We start from the raw sequence: 23,338 nt of genomic DNA on the forward strand, positions 1-23,338 counted from the left end.
GAATGAGATAATCAATCCACTAAACATTTTTTAAAGCAGACATAAAAAGTCTGGGATAATATTTGAAGTCCATTGATTAATGTAAACCTTAAAAGTTACGTGATAAAACAATGGTCAATTGTCAACCTTGGCCAAATTGTGGCAAAAGATGTGTCGCAAACTTCTCTTTATAACAGTAAGGTTGATGGACTGATATGTAAATCCCAACCCCATATAACCGAAACACATATACGTACATATATACCTCTGACCCTACGACGGTCACCGAGGTACTTAAATTATATGCACACGCACAACCCTCGACATGTTTGAAGACCGTCGGCGTTATACGGTTTCGCGACACACCTGTTGTGATATTTTTCACACCGAGGGACCAAATAAATAAGAATCAGAATAGAAACGCTTTATTGCGTGATGCCATCTCCCGGATCGTAACACATCGAATTTACGATGACCTGAATGGGTCGCAAGTATACACTTATTACAACACCCACCAGTTCTTTACACAGACATACACACAACCGGACACATTACGTCAACTAGCCTCTCCCCCTACCCCTCCTCAATGAAACCTTCACCACGTATATCCTGCATCACCATGATGGACATCATAGTTCCCGTACATGCTCATCAACATACATTCCCATCGTAACTGTTGTTATGTTTACATTATATGTGCATTACATGTATAGTGATGATATTTTGGTTATGAACATGCCATAATGATAAAATAGCAGAAAGTGTCATACCCATATAGAAAGTTATAACGGTTGAATGTCAATTGTTTTTAAGACTGTTAGAGCGTATTAATGGGCTTCAAATGTAAAAGATCATGAGATCAGTGAGATCAAGACTGATCTATATATAACGTGGTGGATCTATGTTTATCGATGTACCTCCAGAATGATGATATCATAATGGTCATATACCCAACTTTTGGGATGATATCTATTATTCTATGGATTGCGTACATGTTTCAAATTGGGAATCGGTACCTGTGAAAAGTCCCTTTAATTGACGAGTATGTATACTAAGGAGTAAACCACTTATGTTTTCGAAATTTAACGTTATCTTTATCATATAAGTGAGAACGGACAAGAATTTCGATTGGGATATTCTTTTAATGGTCAACGAGCCACAATGTGAGGAATATGTATCTGCTTTCGGCTGAGTGTGTTATAACTGACCGGTAGTAACATGCATGGTAAGAAAGATGCAAATTATTCGTTGAATCTTGTTGTAATCTTATTCATTCATGCAACTTACTGAGGATAAGATATTGTGCTATATCGACACTTTGTTAAAAAAATGGAATAGCTGCCCACATCATACATTTCCTTGAAGCGCTGACCTAAAACTCGTTGGGTTGGACTCTCTAAGATGTGGGGAGGGGGGGGGGTCGGAATGGTACAATAGCGTGAGACAATGCGATGGGGTGGACTTACTATTTTAAGATGAAGGGTCAAAAAACAGTGTGTGAGACGTAACTATTTGTGTATGTATTTTCCAGTAAGTCCTAACCAACATTTTCCAGTAGGTTTCAAGTGGTTACCTCATGAGCTGACCTAGGTCAGCCGTGAGGGGTCAATTATTGATCACTGGCAGGGGTACCCCACCACCAATAATTACTGGCGATTATGCTGTGCAAAGCTAATAATTATTTGGTAAAGCTGATATTCCTGGCTTATAATTTGAGGGACCTAGATTTAAATGTATACCTCCCAATATGTTATAAAAATTTTAATGTAAATGTATGTTTATGCTAATGTGAGCTATCATGTGCTATATCTGTATCTGTGCTTACACGTATATCATATTTTCTGTTCACAGGTCAATAATGGTGCAGATTTTTGGCTTCCTGAAGACAAGTGGGAGGCCATTTGTAGTTAAGAGAAACACTCTTTGTTCGTGAAGACTTAACTGGTGTCGATTTGGGGTACCACTTTAAAACGACAGTCGTGAGGAACTCTTGCCCAAGATTCAACTTTGCATTATCGTGCAGTACTATTCTTTTGCGATTCATGTTTGATCCATTAACTTGTCTTAACTTTTTTGGAACAAAATGAATTGTAGACATCAGAAGTTTTATCAGAAATAAATATTGCCAACGTACACATTATTTGTGTTTCTTCTGCTCTCTTTTCTTTCAGTGATTCTAGTCAGTGAAACTAGTCGGGTTTAATTCTTTCAGTGATTCTAGTCAGTGCAACTAGTAAGTCGATACCGACTAAGAAAGGTTAGTCGGGAGAGGCACCATCCTGACTTATGTAAAACCTGCTATAAACTAGTCGGAGGCTCATATAAATTAGTCGGTAAAGACCAACTAATGTCACCAACTAATGTAACTGACTAATATACATTTACCGACTAAGATATTGTTGATTGACTAAGCTGACGGACTAAGCTGACCGACTAAGAAATCCAACTGACTAAGGAATAAATTAGTCGGTATAGCAACTGACTAGGGCTATGTTAGTCGGTAGAGGCACCAGATGGACTAATGTTATGTTAGTCGGTGGACCAATTTAAGTTTTCAGTGTAATGAGTATCTCTTTCCTCTCATTCCATATGACCCAAGATTGGTTTTCATAAAGCTGTAAAAGTTAAATCATTTCCAATCATAGTAGTACGGCTACGTATTTGATCTGATTTGATTATGAAATGTAGGCCTATCCGGCCATTGCCTAAATCGAAGGCTACGTATTCGATCTATACATATGAAACAACACATACACATTTTGTCTTGATGCGTTATTCAGATTTCATGACATACTTTTAGTACAAGTTGGTGCATCTCCTCGCCATTGTCCAGTAAGACATTGCTTCGTGTCACTAGTTCGATGTCCACGCTCAGTACATACAAAGGTAGCAGTGGTACCGTGTGGTCTGGTTCCTCGCTCCACTGAGTCTCTGTTATATTCAACTCTCCATTGGCCAACACCAATATCATCCTCACTACAGGGGTCTGATGTCAATACAAAAGAACATGTGTCAGAAACGAATTTGAACCAATTTCGCTTTCACATAAATGAAATGAGCTTGAGTCTGAAGAGAAAATTGTGGACATATTGCTTATGACTTTGTTCTCTTTATGAATTACATGAAGTACATTATACATCATGTGCACAAGCCTATTAAGCTCCCTGGTTGTTCAAACAGTAATCATTATGATACATGGTAAGTCAGTTATTTATCAGAAGAGCTGATCTTAAATTGATTATAATAGCACGTTTCATTAAGAAAGGAATTGTTGTTCCGAATGTTATTAAATTGAAGTTTCGAGACAAACATTGACCATTCTGTTCCAAGCGGCTGTTTCCAATAGTTCTGTCTGAATAAATTAATGGAATTGGATCTATTAACTGAACAGTAAATGTCCATAAACAGTCTTATGTATATCACCTCGTCATCACATATGATGTCATAATATCAATAACCTTTGTTTTCAGGCAAAAACAGTGTACGTTAACCTGCTAATTATGCACTGGCATTTACCTTCAGTACAAACAGGAACGTTTGTCGACCAAACGCCAGCATTACATCTTGATTCAGCTACTGGTTGGCGCCGGTGGTAACCTTCCTCGCATGTGAATATACGTACCGAGCCGTGCTCCGGGCGCGATGGTCTATATTCCACTCGGCCATGTTGTAACCCTTCTTCTGGGCATGCAACTGTGAGAGATGCATACGTCAGTTGATGGTAATGTCAGATCGTTTAAAACATTTATATAACCAATTTAACATTAAACAGGAAGTTTGATATCTTAATAATTTACTACTTGTAATGCCTTCAGTAATGTTGCCAAATGGGAAACAAATTTCTCTTTTTATGTAAGTCTCTTGTGATTCAACCTAGAACAGAAAGACTGTCAATTTATACGTTATTTAAAGAAATCGCAAGCACATGTAGTATTTTCTTTCTTCAGTGGTATGTACGCTATAAAACGTAGTACATTTTTTTGCGATAGTGAACATATGTTCTTTAAATGTCAAAGTAGGTTCTGCAAATGATAGTCTCTTAACGTGTTCGAAAAGCAGTGATTTTATGTTGTTTCTGGACTGACAAATTGCTCCAGGACTTCCCGGGGAATATAACGAGAATTGTAGTAAAAACTGTATTCTCAATGTATTAACTCATAAACGACTAGTCTATTTTAATGTTGACGTATGCCTCTGCTACATCTAATCGCATGAAAGACCAGAATGAACACATTAATGTTACTCCACCCCTGTTTATGTATATGTTGCATTAAGCAAAGACCATCAAATATATAACATTTTGGCAAACATCCACATGTTTTGATTTCATTTAGACTTAGGATTCGCTTCAAAACTTACGTCTTTCATAAGTCACATCGTTAATTACTCACATTTTCAAAAACCTTAATAATTGCCACGATTTACTTCATCTAAACTTTAAAATTTTGAACGAAGGAATTTTTGAAGTCAGTTTTTTGTAGGATTCGCTGTAGAGATTACTAATTTTTCATTTTGTTTTACGTTTATGATCTTAAATAATTTAATGACTATCAAGTTTGGTCACTGTAACAACATTCTCATTAACTATTCTTTAACTGTAAATTGTTTACTTCAAACTGCTTCAATCTCAAAAAGCACTAATCCACATACTTTTGTTACAAAACAGCCTGTTTCCTCGCCAAGATCCCCGTTGGCAAATTTTCCGTCCTGAATTCTCGTATCCATGCGGACATTCTAAAGTGGCGATTGTACCGGGCGATTTAAAATAACCATCTTGAGCATGAGGGCGATACCTAAGATCCCATCCATTCCCGTCGAGTTCATTCTCGCTACATGGATCTGATGATTAAAATACAGCAAAAAGATATCGTGTGTACTCTCGACGTATGAATAAAACCCAAAGATATTATATTTTGGTTTTGAAAGGTAAATACGGTTAAATATATGTAACAGTTATAATCAATGTATATAGACTGTATATGTATATCACTGTGGACATACCTTAGACCAAATTCAATAATAACACGGCTTTCAACGAGGTCACCATGTATATTTATTGAAGTTGGCGGGTCACAAGTAACTATCAAAGGAAAATTCAATAATGATGTAAACGGTCGCATATGGAGACTTTGTTAAATACTGCTTTATCTGTCATAGGCTTAGGAAGAGGTGGGGCAGGATTTGGTTACCCCCTCCCCCCCCCCCCACACACACACACACATAACTCTGCCTCTTTCATTCAGCTGGATACTTTAAAAATGTTAACAGTTTCATCTAAATATTCAGTAGGAAAGTTGAAATGTTTAATGCCAAACTGATCCAAGGTTATTCTCCACAACGAATATTCATCTCTCTTTATCTACATTCGGCTCTTAGCATCTTTTTTTTAATACAAATATATTCATATAAATATGTATCGCTGCTATCCCAGTCATAGCAAATACCACATTTTAGGTCATCTACGTTGAATTAGACTATATAAGATTAAAATAAGAACTTGTGCATGAGGCCACAATATGTTTGTCGTAGATATATGTCTCTGCAACAATTAATCAATATTTCAGCTATCGTAGATAAGATTTACTGCATTTTGGAATTTCAAGTGACAGTCAAGTTTCTTTGTTATGATGTGAGCAAAAGTAAGATCTGTTAAAATAGCGCGTCTGTCGATATCACACCAACGATATGTCTATAATTGTATATATATATATATATATATATATATATATATATATATATATATATATATATATATATATATATATATATATATATATTTATATATATTTATTTATATATATATATATATTTATATATATATATATATATTTATATATATATATATATATATATATATATATATATATATATATATATATATATATATATATATATATATATATATATATATTTATATATATATATTATCTCACTCGAGATCTAGCCTTTCTCTAAATGCAGCATAGTTGTTTAACAGTTTATATATATATATATATATATATATATATATATATATATATATATATATATATATATATATATATATATATATATATATATATATATATATATATATCGAAGTTGACTGGGTTCAAGCCACTTTTTAATGATGAAGTTCGCACAATTATCAAATCCTCCAACACGGCTATCTGCAATCTTTAACCTATGCCCAATTGGTTACTTAGAAGGTGTCTTGACCCCCTTTTGCCTGTATTGACTACCATGATAAATCTTTCACTTAAAGATGGTAATGAACCTGACAAATGGAAGATTGCTACCGTTACTCCATTGTTAAAGAAAGCAGGTTTGGACCCTTTCTATTCTAATTATAGACCAATAAGTAATTTGAGCTATGTTTCCAAGTTAGTTGAACGAGCTGTAGTTAATGAGATTGTCTCACATTGTTCATCACATGCTCCTTTTCCTGATTGCCAATCTGCGTACAGGCAAAATCACTCTACAGAAACTGCACTTATGAAAATACATAGTGATATATTGATGAATATGGACCAACAACAATGCTCTCTTTTAATCCTGTTGGATTTGAGTGCAGCGTTCGATAATGTTAACCATGATATTCTTATGAACATATTGCGTACCCAATTTGGTATTGTTAATAATGCACAAAAATGGATTGGTAATTATCTGTCTTTCAGAAAACAGCATGTATCTATAGAAAATATCTCATCGAAAGATGTTTCTTTGAATTGTGGTGTACCACAGGGCAGCTATCTCGGTCCTGTTCTTTTTCTTTGTTATATTTCTCAGTTGTTTGCTATTGTCTCTAAAAACCTTCCTAACGCATATAGTTATGCTGATGATACACAGTTATATTTATCTTTCAATGCTGGTTGTCTGTTATCTGAGGAACGGGCTGTTCTGGCAATGCAATCATTTATATTCGAAATAAGACATTCGATGATCAGTAATGGGCTAATGATCAATGATTCCAAGACTGAGTTTCTTTTAATTGGTGTTCGTCAAAAAGTTGCTAAGACTCGGGTTCAGATGATTAAAGTAGATAACGTGGATATTAAGCCATGTGATAGTGCAAAAAGTCTTGGGGTTCATCTTAACAGCAACATGTCAATGGACATTCATATTGGAAAAGTTTGCTCAAGGGCATACCATGGACTCTATAATATTCGTCAGATCAGAAAATTCCTGGATGAGGACTGTACTAAAACTCTTATTAATGCTTTTGTAATTAGTCACATTGACTACTGTAATGCACACATGATTGGTTTACCTGGTTATAAGCTTCGTAGAGTTCAAATGGTACTTAATGGAGCGGCTCGGTTGATTTACGCTCTTCTAAATTTTGTCACATTACTTTTACTTTACAATCTCTTCATTGGTTACCTGTACAGCAACGCATTGAATTTAAACTAATCTTGCAAGTATTTAAATGTTTAAAGGTCTTGCACCTAAGTATTTAGGTGATATGATCTTGGTGAAGTCTAGTTCTTACTCTTTGCGCTCACATTCTCAAATCACCCTGCATGTTCCTCGTATCAATCATAATACGTTAGGCAATAGGGCTTTTGCCTACAAAGGACCTGGTTGTGGAATTCACTTCCGGTGGAATTGATGTGTATCGACTCCTTGACCCTGGATGCTTTCAAGATAAAGCTAAAATCGTTTCTGTTTAAGCTTGCTTATTTTGATTGACCCGACTGGTTGGCTTTTTCCTTGTTAAGGGCTTTTGAATGTTGTGTACAAAATTAGCGCTGTATAAATGCATATATTATTATTATTATTATTATTATTATATATATATATATATATATATATATATATATATATATATATATATATATATATATATATATATATATATATATATATATCCATGCATGTATTTTCATGTTTTAAAAATAATTATAGTGGAAGCGTGGGCCCATGCTTTTCAAACTTTTCTTGGGAAAAGCACTTGTTTGCAGTTAACGATAATGTCAAATTGTGTATGATGATTAGGTGGTAGATTTCAATCCATTTAGGGTACGTTCTTACCTTCGACACATTCAGGAAGCTCTCTCGTCCACTGTCCGGCGTCACAGGTAGATGCACCGTTTCCTCGTAATGTAAAACCGTCATCGCAAATGTAAGATCGGTCTGTGCCATGTTCAACACGATCGCTTGAGTATTCCACCCGACCATTATTCAAATTCTCACCTTCACAAGGAACTAATGAAATTAAAGAATGAAAAATGCAAAGGAAATTTCTTCGTTTCTGTTTAAATTTACATGGAGCCTGGAGTATTCTGAAATCGTGAGGTAAAGTAGTATTATTCAAGACTCACAACTTTGGTTAAAAGAACAACGACAACAATATGGCTGCATTCATTTAATTGAATTTGTATATTCGTCAATTCGTCAATCGTCAAGTAGTCGTCAATTCGTCAATACGTCAATCCGTCAATTCGTCAATTCATCAATGCTTCAATTCATCGAATTCATTTTTTTCATTGGACGTCTGTTTTTCAAACATATTTAAGTAGGAAATACAAGAAACTACTTGTAAATAGGACTGTGTATCTGTTGCACATAATTAGGATCGATCAAGATATATGCTCGCAAATCAAACCTGGGTTTAATGTCAGATTGCTTTCACTTTTATTGAGTCTGATTTTCTTTTATTTGTGAAGTTACAGGTTAAAAAACAAGACGTCACTTACTCTTTCTACAGAATGGTCGCTGCCCATCCCAACTTCCAAGTCGACACGTCTGTTGTACATCTGTGGCATATCCATACTGTAGACAGTTGAAGGTGGCAATAGTTCCACCTAACCGGTATCCGGAGCCTGGTTCCGATTCAGGTGTGTTGTAGACAGCTTCCCAGTTTCCAAAGTCAATTGATGATTCACTACAGGGCTCTAAAATTGAAAATGATTATATTTTCATTCTCAAAAAGGAGGAGTTGAAAAAATGGGTGTCTGTATGCAGGTTTTTATTTAAAAGTTTGATATATAATACATCAATAAATTTCCTTTTCTCTATTTAAGAATGTCAGTTATTCTGCAATCGTTTCTAAGTGGCATCATACTCGATTGTTAGATCTGTACAGTTGTTAATATGAATCAAATAAATAATAATTCACAAGATATGTGCTCAGCTTGGTAGAAAATATATAAAAAGAAATGGATAAAATATGACTGAATCTTCTGGATAACTACTCAATAATACCCAAGCTCTAAATCTTCATGTTTGCTGTGAGATGTTTCAAAGAAACGTCACAAAAATTCAATTCTTACATCAATATGTGTATCTGTGTGTACCTGTGGTCGTGTGGTGTCTTTTGAAAGTTTCTTAATTCATAAGAAGACAATACAATTACACATAATTTATGTTTTGGCATCTACAAACATATAGTCAATATTACTGAGTATAGAACATTCAACCTGAAATACGATATTTATAACACGAGGATTTTATAAAGTATTTGAAAGTCAGTTTCTTCGTTGGTTTGTGTGTCACGTTGTGCTTGCATACACATACCTTCAATACACCTTGGTGGTTCATTAGTCCAAATTCCTAAATCACATGAACTTGAGTTATGGTGGCTTTTGTAGTAACCATTATTGCACGTGAACGTTGCGGTGGTATTTTGTTCCAGTGTTAGGATTAAACGTGCATATTGTGTATACCTTACTCGCCCGTTCTGTATGGCAATCGGTGGGCACAGAACTGGTACAAATAAAAAAGAAAATTGCGGTACAAATACAATTGATATTATCACAATTAGAAATAATAATAAAACGTATTGCTTTTACTATTTGGAATAAAAGGTTTGTTTTTCTTGAACACATCGTAGAAAGGACAAAAATTGTATAATTACCAGCTCTGATAAAGGGTAAAATGAGTTATGAGCTATAATGGGCTCTAAATAAATAATATATTCTGTGCAGCTATAGAAATTATAAAACTCGTTCTCGATGCCAGTCTTTTCTGAACAGACATTTATTTGGTTATAACTCAGATTTCTTTCTCATTTATAACGCAGTTGATAAAGTGCTGGACAATATTATTTTTTTTATTAAATTCTTTCTTACTCTTCTCGCATGTAGGCATTGGAGAAGACCACGATTGGCCGCGTCTTCCGTTTGCTTGACAGGTTGATTGACCTGGAGCGCGTTCTGGTATTCTATACCCTCTCCTACAGGTGAATGACCGAATTGTTCTTACTGGTTTGTATCTGCTGTTAGTACATGATATACCATCAGGATGACTGTAATTCACTGAAATGCCTGCGTCTTGAGTGACTTGGATTAAACAACCGACTAAGTGAGAGATCAAAGGAATAATGTTTACTAAATCGTTGAAAACGAGATGTGAAATCAAACTTGTCACTCCATGAGAAGTGCGATATGTACACTCTCTATTCTTATGTGAAACTAAGAAAGAAAACAGAAATATCTGATAGTCCGAAAGATGTTAGTGATTGTTCGCAAGAAATGTTGAAGAAGAGCATGTAAAGTAACGAGGTCTCTTATCTACGATGCAATGTAATGCGATGTAATATGCCCAGTTGAAAACGTTATACTGCATCTTTGTGAGAAAGAAATAGATTGGACATAAATATAACACGTGAATGTATAGTTGCATGCCTGGATCAGGTTTATACTCACATTGTTATTCTGTATAAGTAGGCTAATCACAGAATGTTAAACTCTGTTATTCTCGTAGTGTACTTACGAAGACAGAGCGATTCTGGAGGTGGCATCCATTCCCCATCTATACATGTTAACTGTGATATCTGACATTTAAAATATCCGCTATTACATGTGTATGTTAGACCATATCCATCGGATTTAGTGTCACCATCTCTAACATTGTCCAGCCATCGTCCATAGTATGGACGACGGGGCACAACGCAAGTAGCTGTAATTAAAAACAATAACATTCAAATGCGACATATGCGACGAATGCATTCAAATGCGACCGCCTCCCCCTCCCCCTCCCTTGAGCATATTTTTTTTTGTATTTGTTTATGATATTGCTTGTGATATTGCTTTTAAAGTAGAAAATACTTAGATGCAACATAAAAGGCGTTTGAAGTGCTATTTCCAGCGATCTGGGAGACATTTTCGGCCAAAATTATCTTTTACGCTTAGCGCGAACTCATAGTGTCGCTACGCTTATATAATTTGTCTACAAGCTTCGCCCTTCCTTTGGCAAATTCCTCGCTACGCGCCTGTAGGCAATGGCTACTATTAACATTCAAATATTATGGCATCACTGTTTCATGACGTACCCGCCCTGTCATATTCACCATTCAGATGATTAAGGCTTAAAGTTGTTTCAATAAAATATTCATCAAGATGCCAAAAATGTTCCGACGAAAATAGAAACTAGACCCACTTTTTCGTCAAGAAACGTGTTTAATGTAAAATGTTTACTTCAAGAAAGTAAACAAAAACGGAGTAAACTTTAACCAAGCTTTGTAGCTGTTATGGCAATAGCATTTCATACTTTCGTATTAAAAAATCCACTGGACACCAAGTAGGGTTCTATATTTGTCTAAACTTTCCATGTAACAACAATGTGCATTTTCCATCCAGAAAGCTCTACTTGGACGAAAATTTTCGTGTTTCTCCACCAAGTAGATTTAGAAAGCATACAGTATCAAAAAGAACATTATCGATGATCCCAAATTGTTTTTCATTATTCAACAAAGTCACATTAAAATATCCAGCACTTCATGCGACGATGTAAAGGTCAAACATATCATGATTGCTTAACAAATTCTTTTTATGAACCCAATGTATACAAACTATACCCTTAAGTTTTCATTAAAGTGGTAAAACAACAATAAAATGTGTATATATATATGTCCAATAAACATTGGCCAGTTCTTAAACCTTATAAATATAAGGAAATCCATTGCAGCATGCATACGTCTAAGTTACGTCAATAGCTTTAATGATATTGCAATGCCATGTTTGTACTTTTGTGTTTTAAAGAACTCACCAACGCAAATCGGAGGGATGCTAGACCATTGTTCATTCGAGTTACATGTTATCTCGTTTGGGCCTCTCAACACACATCCATCTTCACAGTAGAAACGCATGGTACTCTGATAAGGATATTCGGGTAAGGATTGATCGCAGCGAACATTCGATCGTACGTCTGGAGCTGGACACCTTATTTCTATACAACAGAACAAGAAATGTTAATTAGTTGTTTTCTCTCCCTCTCTCTTTTTTTGTAAGTGTTTGTGGGATCAACTTTTAAGTTAACAGGTCGATAAGCACTGCAGACTGACATGAATGTCTGACGGTGTTTCTTCGTTAAAATAGGTAAATGTTATAAAGTAGAACACACATCCAGTAAAGAGCACAATTCAAGCCACTACACTACTAACTGATGTATGAGCTCAATAGAAACACCGTCTGTCATTTAACAGCCAGAAAGTAAAAGCAACCCCTTTCTATTCACCCAAGCCGAAAAGGTGTGAGCTTATATTTGTTCTGAACGTGTAGCATATTATCCATTTATATGCCAGGGTGTTATAACACACTAACACGTGTTATGTTTTGGGAGCATGCGAGAGCTAGATATGTTAAAGATACAATACAGTAAATCGTAGTGGTATTATATATATATTTTTTATTTATTAATTGTTTATTTTACATTTTATTTTTATTTTTATATAATATAAAATATTTCAATATTTTATATTTTTTATATTTTTTTATATTTTTGACTTTTTTGTAATATTTTTTTAACTAATAAAATTACCGACAATCTTCAAAAGCGTGACCAAAATACGTAAAACATGGTTAAGCATGCTCTTAGACGTTACAAAGGCTAGTTATTTAGATACGATAGGGAAGACGATGCTGATGCATTTTGAGACATTTAAGGCATAAATTATATCTAGAATTAGATGCAACGATTTTCTATTCTTTTTCTTTTTTTGTGTGTGTGTGGCAGAAATGCGACTGAAGTCGTTCTCACAAAGCTGCCTTGGATATTGTACGGTTTATGCATGTGTCAAAACCTCTTTGTTTTGCAAAAACATTACACTTAAAGGACGACTTTCAGGCCCCAAATAACTTGAAATGTGTTGAGACTATTCATAATACACTGCTATCAATGTAAGTTGTATTTGATAGCACGTAGTTCAACCGAGGCTCAACATTTTAAGTGACTGACTAACTTAGTATAAAAGACTACCAGTAAGTGGGTTCTTTAGTTGCATCACAAGCCAGTATAACTTAATTTGATGTGGAACTCTCATTCCACAGTAGGGAAAGCACCAACCTTGGAGGGTCATGTGTCGTGCTCACAGGTGCTTCTAAGATATTACTTAAACCTCGTTCATGTCGCAGAGATAAGCATTCCGAAGAAAACAGAACGCCACTATAACGGACATTTACGGTAAATGTGAGAATAAATGCTTACATTTTTAATATGACAATAAAAGACTAAGAATTTGTGTTTTTCAAATAACTGAAAATGCAAAGACATTTTTTATTGGAATCGCGATAACAAACTATATGTTCTCACCTCTGCATGCTGGCGGTGCTGCCGACCAACTCCCGGTTGCCAGGCACCTTATTTCGTTGGCACCTTCTAGGATGTAACCAAGATTGCATCGGAAAGCCACTTCACTATCATATGAATAGTCATAACCAATCCTTTGGCCATGTAAAGGATTTTGGACAGATGGGCATCTGACAACTAACAAAACGGGAAATAATCGTGTCGGTGATTTTCTTCTCTTATCAAGAGATTCATTTAATGAGAATTGAGTGCCCTATTTGGGACTTTTCTATATGAGTCCATAACCACAATTTACCCATAATAAAGTAAATTGTGCGTTCATGTTATCATTACACCACAGTGCATAATACAACAGGAGCGATGTTATGTGACGGCTATACCACCCCACCACATTAAGTTGTTTTCAAAGAAAGGAGAAAAGAAGATTCCGGTCCTTTCCGGGAAGATTACCTTGCGGACATTTATCATTTGTGCTTTAAAATCACGGAAAGATATCTGACAATGTTGTGGCTTCTAGTCATTAGCACCTGGACAGCCGATATTCATAGCTGGTACAGCAACTACTGTTCATGTCCTACAACCGTGCATCAGTAATAACTATTTTGTGTTTGTAACACGGTAACATGTGTAACAGGTGGCACTAGTAGTTACTGACTGGATATGAGTATCGGGTGCACTAGACCACACCAATGTTCCTTCCTACAGTGCGCTGCTCCTCATGATCTATCAGCAGTATTCCCTCAATCAGGAATAACCTCTTATGCCTGTGTACAGTGTACAATCTATTCAGCAGTTTACCCTCAAAGACATATAATATTCTGTGTACAGTGTGCAATCTACTGTCAGTGTTCCCTCAGTCAGGAATAACCTCTTATTACTTTTTACAATGTACAATCTACCGTCAGTGTTCCCTCAGTCAGGAATAACCTCTTATGTGCCTGTTTACAGTGTAAAATCTTTTAGCAGTATTCCTTCAGTCAGGAATAACCTCTTGTATACCTGTGTACAGTGTATAAAAACCCGATATGTTTCATGCAGCTATTGACAAGAATACGATACCATCTAGTTAGCAATACATAACGCTATAGATGATTTATGCCAGTGATAACTGGTATAAAAAAATCTAAAGCCTTCGATGTTAGGGCAGCAATTACAAATTCTAGTGATTGCAATTGAAAATATATCATTAATGAGCAAATAATGTTGAACTTTCCAAGAAAAATATTTAAAATACTTTCGTAAATATGATCAGCATTTTCGACTTCTGTATATTTACCTTGACATATGGGTGGGGGGTGGGACCAATCTTGATCAGTCTGACAGTGTGTTACATCCCTTCCGACAAGACGATAGCCCAAATTACATTCAAATCTAACAGAATCCAGAAATAAAAAACTAGTTCCTATTCTTCGACCATTTAACAGAAACCCTGGATCTCCACAGCTTTTGCCTGTAAAGAATGAAAATAATTCAACGGTTAAAACAACATCATGGTGTAACAAAATCAACAATTCCGGGAACGGTATAATGGGCTTAACCTTTAGACTGCCGACTTGTCAATTGATTGTAAAGTTATATATATATATATATATATATATATATATATATATATATATATATATATATATATATATATATATATATATATATATATATATATATATATATATAGATATATATATATATAGCTTGTGCACATGCTGAGTGGAAAGGGCTGAGCAGTTGGTGTTTAGTAGTCACATGCCGGTTCATGAGCTTCTCACATGACTGTTTGTAGTCACGTGCATAGGAGGTGAAACCGGTGTTTTTGACGCGTTGACATTATTGATAGACTATATTGATAGAGATGTTCGCTGAATGTGACATTACTCGACAAAGGGTTCCATAAACGGAAATCACACGGAAATCACACTGGGTCAGCTTTGGCTTGATTTTGTGCTTGAAATTAAAAAAAAAAATCACTGCAGTCTTTAAAAGCCTTGAGCACTACCACGAGGACGTGAGATGTCCACACAGGAGACCTTACTTATTTCTTCCTCTCACGACCTGCTCATATAGGAACTGACCGCAAACAATTCGATTATCCGATGCCCAAGTTAAGCCCTGTAACATATATCTATGTTCTAGATAACAGACATGCAAACGCACATACAGTCCGATATCGTATGACTATGCGCAGGCGCGTATCAAGGGGCCGGGTTGGTGGTGCGCGCCCCCCGGGTAAGAAAAAGAGGAGAGAAAAACAAGAGAAGAAAAAAGAAAAAAAAAGAGGGGGAAAAGAGGAGGAGGAGAGAAAGGAAGGGAAAAGAAAAAGAAGAAAGAGAGAAAAGGGAGAAAAGGGAGAAAAGGGAGAAAAGGGAGAAAAGGAGGGAGTAAAAGTAAAACGCCAAGACACCGGTAGGAGAACGAGGAACAGTGACATCATTATAGCGTGGATCCCTATTATATAGCCTACAAAAGGGCATCCAGCGACGGATCGAGGATTTTGGAAGGGGCGTGCACCTCACCCTACTCCTAACACCGAAAACTCCATTTTTTGACGTTTCCATTTTTCCTCTCTCACTAATGTATCTATAGATATACTATATATTGTCTATCATAACGCGTGTGTGTGTATGGACAATTGTACAATTGTGCTATGAAACCAGCTGTGGCTGGTCTCGAACTCGACCGAGTCGTCGGGGAACATGACGCATTTCGGGAAGGGGGCGACCACAGCCCCTATTATATTTTTTTATGATATCGCTAGTAATTTCACAATAGAAAATGTTTAGATACAACTAACAAGGCCTGGGAAGTGTCATTTCCAGCGATCTGGGAGGAGTTTTCGGCCAAAATTTTCTTTTACGCTTCTCGCCAACACATGGTGGCGCTACGCTTAGATAGTTTGCTTACAGACTTCGCCCCTCCCTTAACAAATTCCTCGCTACGCGCCTGTTCGAACTGTGCCTGAATTTTCGAAAATTACCTGACCAACATTCTTCATCATATTTCCATCGACTCGTGCAATTTTGGCCGGTCTGTTAGGGGTTCAAGGTGGTTTTCTATATAGGTTGTCAATGGATGAATTTTTTTGCAACATTATGGGTACGTTTTGAAGTGAGTTTATTCACGAGAAATGTGAATTTTCAAATTCTGAACAAATAATGGGCTTAAAACCTTCAAAAGTGGAACTGTCGGGTATAGTGGGCCGCGACGTAGAAACACCTACAAAAGCAATGATCCACAGGACATGCGATGAGGTCGAACATGCTCCATGGTCGGATTTATCACACTTTAAACTCTCACAAATATATTGACGTAAGCCATATCTATCACATACGATTGTTGAATTTACTGCCACACAATCTTACACTTACTTAATGTACATGAGATTGCTTAAGATTTTTACTTCAAGTAACCCTACCCGTCATCTTAAAGCAGAGAGATGCTTGTATTCAAAAACATTAAACATATACACACATGAATCTCTGCAAGCATCTAAGCTAACAGCCTCTGGTTGCAGTTGCTTTCAGAGTGACATTAGCTAAGTCCAAATGACCCTATATATAAAGATGCCACTCATTGTAGATCTAATGTATAAAGATCTTCGTTTGAACCTTGTCGTGTGTCCGTATTTAATTTAAATAAAGTCTCCTCAAAAGTAAAACCCAAAGCAGTGGCTTACGTCTGCAAGTAAAGTCAGGGTGAGTCCAGTTTCCTCGGTGGCAGTTAAGTACAGGCCGAATTCCTCCAACACGATAGTAACCTGGATCACAACTGTACGAAACGAAATCATTCCCTTCATAGAACTCACGATTGTCGCTTGGTCGAGCATTTGAAACTTCTGGTGGTGGCCCACATCGATCTAACAAAATATAGTATTTGGAACGTTTAGACAGCGTTTAACACTGTTGTAGATTCACAATCATTTGATACACTATTGCATTCAAGGCAAAGTTTGCGCACTCCTTATAGATATTCTTATATCCCAACTACCCGCAAAACTCTCACATAAATTTGGGGACTACTAAAACTATACTCTCGTGTTTGAAATCTATAGCCGGTCTTGGCTAGGCTGGACTGCGAGGGTTGAAGTCACAGCCAACATTTATACATATTCTTCATAATGTCTTAGGTGAAAATGAATATGCAAGACCGTTCTAGAAAGACAAAATGATGACTAACCTTCTGGTAGGCACAATGCAGGTGACCCACTCCAGTCACCGTTGCCCAGGCATGTTCGCACCTCATCACCTCTAACCCGTTCGTAGTTTCTCCTGCACTCGTAGGTTGCAATGCTTCCAAAATTCCTCGACTCTGGTAAGATCGTCAAGGTAAAGTTATGGCCTCGTATCGGCAATGCAGGACAATAATTCTCTCTGTCTGCAAATATTTGGAGAAAAATTTGGATTACATTGCACCCTGATTATTTACTTACAAACTACTGTAACACTAGATATGTCGTAGTTTACTGTTTAAGCGAATTAAAAATGTTGAGTGTGAAAAGTAGCACACTTTAATTTAATGTTAAAGTGACAAAGTGCGTAGAGAAAAAAAAAACATTAGATAATGTTTGATGTTATGTTGTTTTTCATGTTCCGATGTTCACCGGAAACTGACATTAATAGTTGTTTTAGCTAACGGAAACGGCGTTAGAACGGTAAAAGTTTGAAAGCATTTTGAATAAACGATTCTCATTATAAGAGCTAGCTCACGCATATATGTTCGTTATAGTAATGTAGTAATGAATGTGCAAAACTAAAAAGTGACTTTGTCACCGGTGTACCATATGCTTACTATTCAGGTGTTAGTTTTATATTTCAAATTTGGGTTAAAATGTCGAATTGGAAGCCACCCGTCGTTATGATGTAATCCATAAGCCCTTGGGAATTCTCCCACATTCGTTGTCATAAAAATAACTGCCTGGTGGCCTTGTATTGTATTTTGTATAGTTGGTGAAACCTTCTCATTTTAATGGTTTTTCAGATAAGCAACTTAAATGAAGTTCCATTTCTCGAGAATGAACAGTTTCATGTATTTCCTTTTTCGAAACGCACAGAATTACTAGAAATGTTCACAAATTATGTGTTTCAGTATCTACTTCAATGAGTATCCTTCGCTCTAGATGCAACACTGTATCCCTTGTTAGAAAAACAAAACTGATCGCCTAGTGCCCTTTTTTATAAGAAACAAGTGTTGAATATTTTGATCGACGGTTAGGCCTACGTACATTATCATTAAATTTCATGCCACAAAGTAACAATGTCGGAATCATGTACACGACGCACTGCAATTTAATGTTTAGAACACCAGATACACATATTCTATTGGTTTTAAACAGCCACTCCTAATACAGGACAATTAAAGTGAGTTCAATGGTACTGGTAAAACCTCCAAAATATTTCAAATAGAAGCTATTCAAATCATGATCCTTCATGTTCACACCTCAACAAAAACATTTGTGTGCACCCCTTAACAAATATATCTTCACTAGTTTATTTTGTGTACTAATGAAAATTCGTGTGCATGTCCATAGAATAATTTTGAGAAAGTCACTTGTGATATACTCTTAGCATTGCTAGAGGGTGGAACCAATACCGAATAACCTTCACGACATACGGCATACTATCCACACCTTTTACGTTATCTATTTGTTAGTACGTCTAGTATTGTTCAAAACTTTTCTCAATGGATTCAACAATAATCCACGTTGCAACATACCAGTCGGAATGCATGAAAGTCCGCAGGCACCGTCACATACGCATGGTCGATTACGGAGGCAATCATTGTGACTTGTGCAGGTTTTCATACAGTCTCTATTTTGTCTTGCAATCTCTTCTTCGTTACGTACACACGCTTCATCTGGAAGGCAAGAAACATTACTTCATTCATTATATATTTATATCTCATCGACTTATATTCTCTTATTATTAGGTATTATAAAGAAATAAATGCACATAAATTAAAAAAAACAAAAACAAATGATGCGTTCGCAGTCATAGATTGTATGTTATTATTTTATAGTATCAGACCATACACATACAGTGTTAGGTCCCTATCCGTGAGTTCATTGCTTTAAGCAACTGCCTACGTGATGTTTTCCTTTCAAATCATTAGACTTCCGGATAGATACTGAGGTTAATACCTAATGTCAGTGAATCCAGGGCAGCTGAAGTGTCTGATAGGATCACTTAGACATGTTGGCACCATGAACACCATTATACTCGTCTCATTCTAACTAACCAATCATACCGACTCCCATTCAATATTAATGAATATGCAGTTATATGATATCATTCATCAGAAACTTTCACCAAGAATATTTTTGGCGCTGTTCAATTCATCTTATGGGCAGATGTCTCTCTGAGAATAGCTCTTGTGTCACATAAAGTTGTTGCCCAGCAGTTGTGTGTTCATTTCTCACTATTATCATTCCAACACGATATCGTCATGATTCACAATAGCTAGAATCTCATGAACTTGTGTTTTTAACATAACTAATTTATATATGTTAGGGCTAAAGAATGTCAACTAGCAAAGGTCAAGGTTGTATTCTTACTCTGATGACAATATGCAAGTGGCTTCTTCCCTAACATTTCAAACCCAGATGCAATTGCTGTAAGAAATCCAGCAGGCACATATACTATTTAGAATAGAGATCTTTGAACGAATCATAACCTACCATGTTTTATCGTCATTACCCCCTCCCAACACACCCTCTAACCCACACTTTCGTTTCCTCATAGATTAGTAAAATCATAATGCCATTACTATGATGTACTAATGTATGATATATTATACAAATAATGAATGGTTTCCATTCGTGCAATAGTGCAAATATTTCATGAGTTGAAAGAACAAATTACATCTTTCAACGAATGAAATATTTGCACTATTGCACGAATGGAAACCATTCATTATTTGTTTTATACAACACTTTTGAATTTGGATATAATTGGATGTAAAATGCACTCATGCAATGGATTGTTTTGAACAGACAGGTTCTCTGCTCTCTTACCATTGAAAAAAGTGCTATCAAAAAAGTATAGCGCATGGTTCTGTAATCATAGCGTGCAATAGAGCGGATTTTGCATGCAATCGACGAGCAATTGACCAATCAAATGGCCGGAATATAATTAGGTGTTGTATAAGATGTACTAATGTATGATGTTTAATGTACTAAGACACATCAAGCACTTTGATGTACTAATGTATGGTGTACTAATAACATCGCCAGAACTATGATGCACTAATGTATGATGTTTGATTTACTAATGACAACGCCAGTACTATGATGCACTAATGTATGTTGTATGATGTACTAACTATACCGCCAGTACTATGATGTACTAATGTTTGATGAATTTATGATGTATGGTGCACTAATGTATGATGTACTAACGATACCGCCAATACTATGATTTACTAATGAATGTTGTATGATGTACTAATGACACTGCCAGTACTACGATGTACTAATGCATGATGTACTAATGCTACCGCCAGTACAATGATGTACTAATGTATGATGTGTAATGTACTAATGTTTCCACCAGTACTATGATGTACTATCGTGTGATATGTGATGTAATAATGGTACCGTCAGTACTATGATGCACTAATGCATGATGTATGATGTACTAATGATACCGCCAGTACTATGATGTACTAATGTATAACATACTAGCGATACCGGCAGTGCTATGATGTACTAATGTACGATGTATGATGCACTAATCATACAGCCAGTACAATGATGTGCTAATGTATGGTGTATGATGTACTAATGCTACCGCCAGTGATATGATGTACTGATGTATGATGTATTGTGCTCTAATGTATGATGTACTAATGATACAGCCAGTACAATGATGTACTAATGTATGATGTACTAATAATACCGCCAGTTCAATGATGTACTTATATAAGATGTACTCATGATACCGCCAGTACTTTGATCTACTGATGTATGATTTATGATGTGCTAATGATACTACTAGTACCATGATGTACTGATGTATGATGTACTAATAATACCGCCGTTACTATGATGTACTAATGAACGATGTACTGACTATACCGCCAGTTCAATGATGTACTGATATATGATGTACTAATGATACCGCCAGTACTTTGATGTACTGGTGTATGATTTATTATGTATTAATGATACCGCCAGTACTATGATGTACTGATGTATGATGTACTGTGCACTAATGTATGATGTACTAATGATACAGCCAGTACAATGATGTACTAATGTATGATGAACTAATGCTACCGCCAGTATTATGATGTACTGATGTATGATTTATGATGTGCTAATGATACTACTAGTACCATGATGTACTGATGTATGATGTACTAATAATACCGCCGTTACTATGATGTACTAATAAACGATGTACTGATGATACCGCCATTTTAATGATGTATGATTTATGATGTACTAATGCTACCGCCAGTACTATGATGTACTGATGTATGATTTATGATGTGCTAATGATACTACTAGTACCATGATGTACTGATGTATGCTGTACTAATAATACCGCCAGTTCAATGATGTACTTATATAAGATGTACTCATGATACAGCCAGTACTATGATGTACTGGTGTATGATTTATGATGTACTAATGATACTACTAGTACCATTATGTACTGATGTATTATGTACTTAATACCGCCGTTACTATGATGTACTAATGAACGATGTACTGACTATACCGCCATTTCAATGATGTATGATTTATGATGTATTAATGATACCGCCAGTACTATGATACAATTTGATGGTCATTCCATTCTACTTTGACTTTGAGTTTCTTTTCTTCATTTTTCAATGTGAAAATGAAAAATGCTTTAACAGAAAATAAACCAAGCCATAATTTTAAGTAAATTCGCTATATCCATAGAGAATTCCGTGGAAAACGAAAACAAACATAAATATTTCACATCATATGAAATTCAAGATAAAGATCTGACCTTTTCTATAGGTTTTTGATCAAGATTTTCATTAAAACTGTATGTGTAACTTAGGTTACTGGTTCTCTGTGTTTGTGTCTCATGATTCTAAGTGGGTAATGTAAAGAGAGATGTTTATTAAGATATCTACATCACGAAAAGCATTATCAACATCGATAATGCTCTATACTATTAACGAAACCCAGTTTAAAAGTTAATTCTCAAACGTTAGTTGTGTTTGCATTTCTTCAATTAGTGCAAATGAAATATGACCTGACCATTGACTTTTTGTTCTGAGGGTCTGCGTGTGACAAATCGGCCCTGCCGTTTGGAGGGAATGTTTGACACAAAATTGAAATGAAATATCAATTGAAATTACACCACGAGACCTTGATCTTTTAGACTTCGACATTCCCATTACACCTATAAAGGTTACATGCTAATTCAAAGTTTTTGGAGTTATAGCAAGAAATGACTATTTTACTTAATTAAACATCTGACCCTAGAACTTTGACCTTTCGTTCTGAGAGTCTGCAAGACAGATTTTCTTACCATACGATACCATCCTACCACGTTTGAAGAAAATCGGCTGAGAGAATGCGAAGGATCTTTTGAAATCAAATTGCACAAACTTCCACATTTGAGCTTCAACCACGTGAGGTTTGACGTCAGTTACCATAGTAATCGCATATGTGTATTGAAATTTGACCACTGAACTTTGAACTTTCTTTATGAGGGTCTGCATTACACAAGATCCCATCAATGTGCTACCTTTTTCTTCCCCACTGGAGTTATAACAAGAATACTATTTTTTTGCCAAAAAAAGAGAAGCCGTTTAGGTGTTGTTGACACAAAGTTACCGATGTAATAGACATAGGCTACACACGGGACAAAACGTTTTT

General features: G+C 35.8%; 1 protein-coding gene across 18 annotated transcripts in view; it reads right to left on the bottom strand.

Moving 5' to 3' along the window:
• Positions 1-23,338, bottom strand: part of LOC139964060 (sushi, von Willebrand factor type A, EGF and pentraxin domain-containing protein 1-like) — a 495,975-nt gene that overhangs the window by 224,812 nt on the left and 247,825 nt on the right. For 14 of the 18 annotated variants that reach the window (XM_071965388.1, XM_071965391.1, XM_071965390.1 and 11 more), the window contains 8 exons: positions 10,675-10,860; positions 10,032-10,259; positions 9,478-9,666; positions 8,658-8,855; positions 7,993-8,166; positions 4,630-4,818; positions 3,496-3,672; positions 2,774-2,965 (listed from right to left, as the gene is read on the bottom strand). In XM_071965388.1, coding sequence (XP_071821489.1) covers positions 2,774-2,965; positions 3,496-3,672; positions 4,630-4,818; positions 7,993-8,166; positions 8,658-8,855; positions 9,478-9,666; positions 10,032-10,259; positions 10,675-10,860 — 1,533 coding nt within the window. Of the gene's footprint in view, positions 1-2,773; positions 2,966-3,495; positions 3,673-4,629; positions 4,819-7,992; positions 8,167-8,657; positions 8,856-9,477; positions 9,667-10,031; positions 10,260-10,674; positions 10,861-11,949; positions 12,130-13,491; positions 13,666-14,764; positions 14,939-17,155; positions 17,336-17,655; positions 17,854-19,191; positions 19,333-23,338 lie in introns of all 18 variants that reach the window. The other 4 variants (XM_071965402.1, XM_071965401.1, XM_071965400.1 and 1 more) reach the window with 2 other exon arrangements.

Source organism: Apostichopus japonicus, chromosome 22 (assembly GCF_037975245.1).
Source record: "Apostichopus japonicus isolate 1M-3 chromosome 22, ASM3797524v1, whole genome shotgun sequence".
NCBI classification, from domain to species: domain Eukaryota; kingdom Metazoa; phylum Echinodermata; class Holothuroidea; order Aspidochirotida; family Stichopodidae; genus Apostichopus; species Apostichopus japonicus.